We start from the raw sequence: 3,046 nt of genomic DNA, 5'->3' as shown, positions 1-3,046 counted from the left end.
CTCGGGGCGGGGCAAGTGTTAGCGCTCATTTTATTTTTCGTCACGCTTGCTAGATCACTATAACAGGACCGATGACCTTCATCCTCCCCAAACTCTCCAACCTGAAGCCGTGCTCAGTGATATCAGACCGGATTCTAGTGCAGCAGGTAGGAATTAACTTGAGATGCCAGGCAACACCATTTTATTATTGACAATTACATCCTTTACTATTTAGAAGAAGTTGCTTCATACTTTTTGCATACTTGAGAAATACGACGTAGATAGAGATTCAAATTCCGAATCAGGCCAGATTTCTCAATCGTATTTTACTTTCTTTACCATTTATAAGATTTAAAGAAAAAGAAAATTTCGATGGCAGCTGATATAAACAAAATGCAAGTCTTACAGCATTATACATTTACGTGCACAGTTACGACAGTTGTTTTCATCTCTGTTAAACCATGATTTATCAGATACAGAAAATGTTGCAATTGATTCTTATTCCATTTGTCGACAAGGCATCTCCTGAGAAACATATGCATCTTGTTTTTTGTCCATTTTTTAAAACCTTAGTGCAACAAATATGCCGTTTTCCGTGGCAGAGAAACTTTATATTTCCAACGTTTGCTTGCTATTCTTTGTTAAAAGGCTCTGGAGCCAAACCTGTAGTGCTGTTGCTGAGCGATGAGTATGGGACCTCCAAAGGGGGTGTATCCACCATCCATCGCCAGATGGCGAGCTTCCTGGCTTTAAAAGGAGCAAAGGTCTACAGCACAGTCTTAGATGCCAACCAGAGGGACAAGGATGATGCAGCTGCTGATGGTGTGGAGCTTATCTTCCCAGACACAGTTAAGGGTGACGACAGAAAGCCCGACCTTAAATGGCTAACTTTTGATCACCAGAGTCGTTTTCCAAATCTGCCGACAAACGTCGACTTCATCGTCGGTCATGTGAACATCACAAGCCGCGCAGCAAAACATATCAAAGCGCAACGCCTTCCTCGTGCCAAAATCGTCCAAGTCACCCACGTCATTCCAGAAGACGTCGCACGCTACAAGAGTGAAGAGAAGGAGTTAAGCATACAAGAGGAGAAAGCTGGTATCGAGGATGACCTACAGCATGCTGATGTGGTAGTCTCGGTGGGCCCACTCGTGTATGACTACTACAAGAACGAGATGAGACAGGAAGAGGGTCATCAAATGTTTCTGCCTGAGCCATCTGCTATCTTCCAGAACACGCAAGTGAAATACATTGACACAGAAACGAAAGTGGTACTGTCCATCGGCAGAGTCAAGGGCGTCGAGCGGGTGAAAGGCTACGATCTTGCGGCAAAGACCATGAGCAGAGTTATCGAAGAGCTACCCAACACAAAGTGGCGAGGCCGCGGTATCAGTCACGAAGATTTCCCAGAAAGCAAGGCAATCATTCAAGCCAACATGAAGAAGGGTACATTCCAGTTCACACCCCTAAAGTACGGCACACAGGAAGATCTGTCCAAGGACATGCAGCAGGCCCATGTCGTTCTGATGCCGTCCCGTGCAGAGCCATTCGGGCTGGTTGGTCTGGAGGCTATCGCTGCAGGGGTGCCAGTCCTGGTCTCCCACAAGTCTGGTCTTGCCTGGTTCTTGAGAGAAGACTCTGATTTCGACCGTCCAATCGTGGAGATCGAAGACGACGATGATAAAGCCGCTGAAACACTGGCCAAGCGGATCATCAAGGTTCTGAAGGATGGGGGAAAGGAGTTTGAGGCTGCAAACAAGCTGAAGAAGAGACTTTTGGCCTCCAAGTACTGGAAAGCGTCGCACAGCAAGTTTCTGGAAATATTTGGCCTCTAGGACTCTTGACTCCGGCCGGCCAACTACTACAAACATTTTTAAGTTAAATGCCACAATGTGACCAGTGTACATCTAGGATAAATTCATCATATAAAGTATATGGATGTACTACACTTTGGTCAAGGAAGGTCTATTAGACCTGATGTATTTTGATAGATGTTCATAACCTGGAACTTGAAAGCAATATCTGTTGTTTAAGGGAAATTGAATTTCGGTTCCTACATCATACCGTTTGAACACTTAATTCCTTCAGAGTTGTTACATCATCATATCGTGTCACGTGTGCATGTCATTTCCAACGGTTACTTTATGTGCACACTTAATTTCCTGTGAATAGCTATATGCACCATTACATGTACATCTTGTCAATATGTACATTTACTTGACAAAACTTAGTGACCACACCATCTTTTTCATTTGAATAGACTTTTTTGACAAAGTTTCATCAATTTTCCCTTGAAAGCCTTCTGCTTTATTTCAGATGTTAAAGGAACTTGTAAATTTGTATATTGGATATTTGTATATATGAGTATGTATGTATGTATATTTGTATGCAAATGCATGTGAATAGTTTTTCTAGAATTGTTAACTTCTTACCAGTCCCACGAATCTACTATACAATAGTATAGTATAGGTGATTCTATTATATCTACCTGTCCCATAAAATGCTATATCGACGTGCAATATTTTAAAGTGCAATCTTGATACACTGCATCATTCTTTACTATATTAGGTTTTAACTTGTTTGTAAATAATAGAATGCAATAATTTCCCTCTCTTCAACCCTTGATACTGTGTAGTAGTTCGTATGATAATTGCACCCATGTAAATGTTCACCGCAATTCAGTCCTACGACTGCAAGAGTGACGTTGTTTGTGATATCAATGTTGAATTGAGTAAACTATTCATACATACAAACCCTTCGGATCGGTCTTATAAATCTACTATGCACACCATGATAAGTTCACATTTATCAAGTGGGTAACGTTAACCTATATGCGTTGTTTAAAAAAATGGATATTTTGGAATCGCACGTTTAAGACGGTGGTTTCAAACTGCATTATCTTTAAAATATTGCAGTTTAAAACCATCGTCCGTCGACTTAATGGCCTTAAAAACATTTTTAAAACAACGGATATAGGTTACCTCCCGGATAAACGTGAACTAGTGTTACAAACTATTTTACCGGTTTTATAAATTAATCTACTCTTTAAGAACGGAGCAGCTACATA

General features: G+C 41.2%; 1 protein-coding gene across 1 annotated transcript in view; it reads left to right on the top strand.

Annotated features, from left to right (window-relative positions):
* The window catches only part of LOC118405086, a 13,529-nt gene extending 10,797 nt beyond the window's left edge, over positions 1 to 2,732 (top strand). The window contains exons 20-21 of the mRNA XM_035804486.1: positions 54 to 146; positions 628 to 2,732. Of these exons, the coding sequence (XP_035660379.1) occupies positions 54 to 146; positions 628 to 1,814 (1,280 nt within the window). The 3' untranslated portion in view covers positions 1,815 to 2,732. The remainder of the gene's footprint in view (positions 1 to 53; positions 147 to 627) is intronic.
* The last annotated feature ends 314 nt before the right edge of the window (positions 2,733 to 3,046 follow it).

The sequence above is a fragment of the Branchiostoma floridae genome, chromosome 17 (assembly GCF_000003815.2).
Source record: "Branchiostoma floridae strain S238N-H82 chromosome 17, Bfl_VNyyK, whole genome shotgun sequence".
Lineage (NCBI taxonomy): Eukaryota > Metazoa > Chordata > Leptocardii > Amphioxiformes > Branchiostomatidae > Branchiostoma > Branchiostoma floridae.
This window is presented reverse-complemented; position numbering and strand designations above follow the sequence as displayed.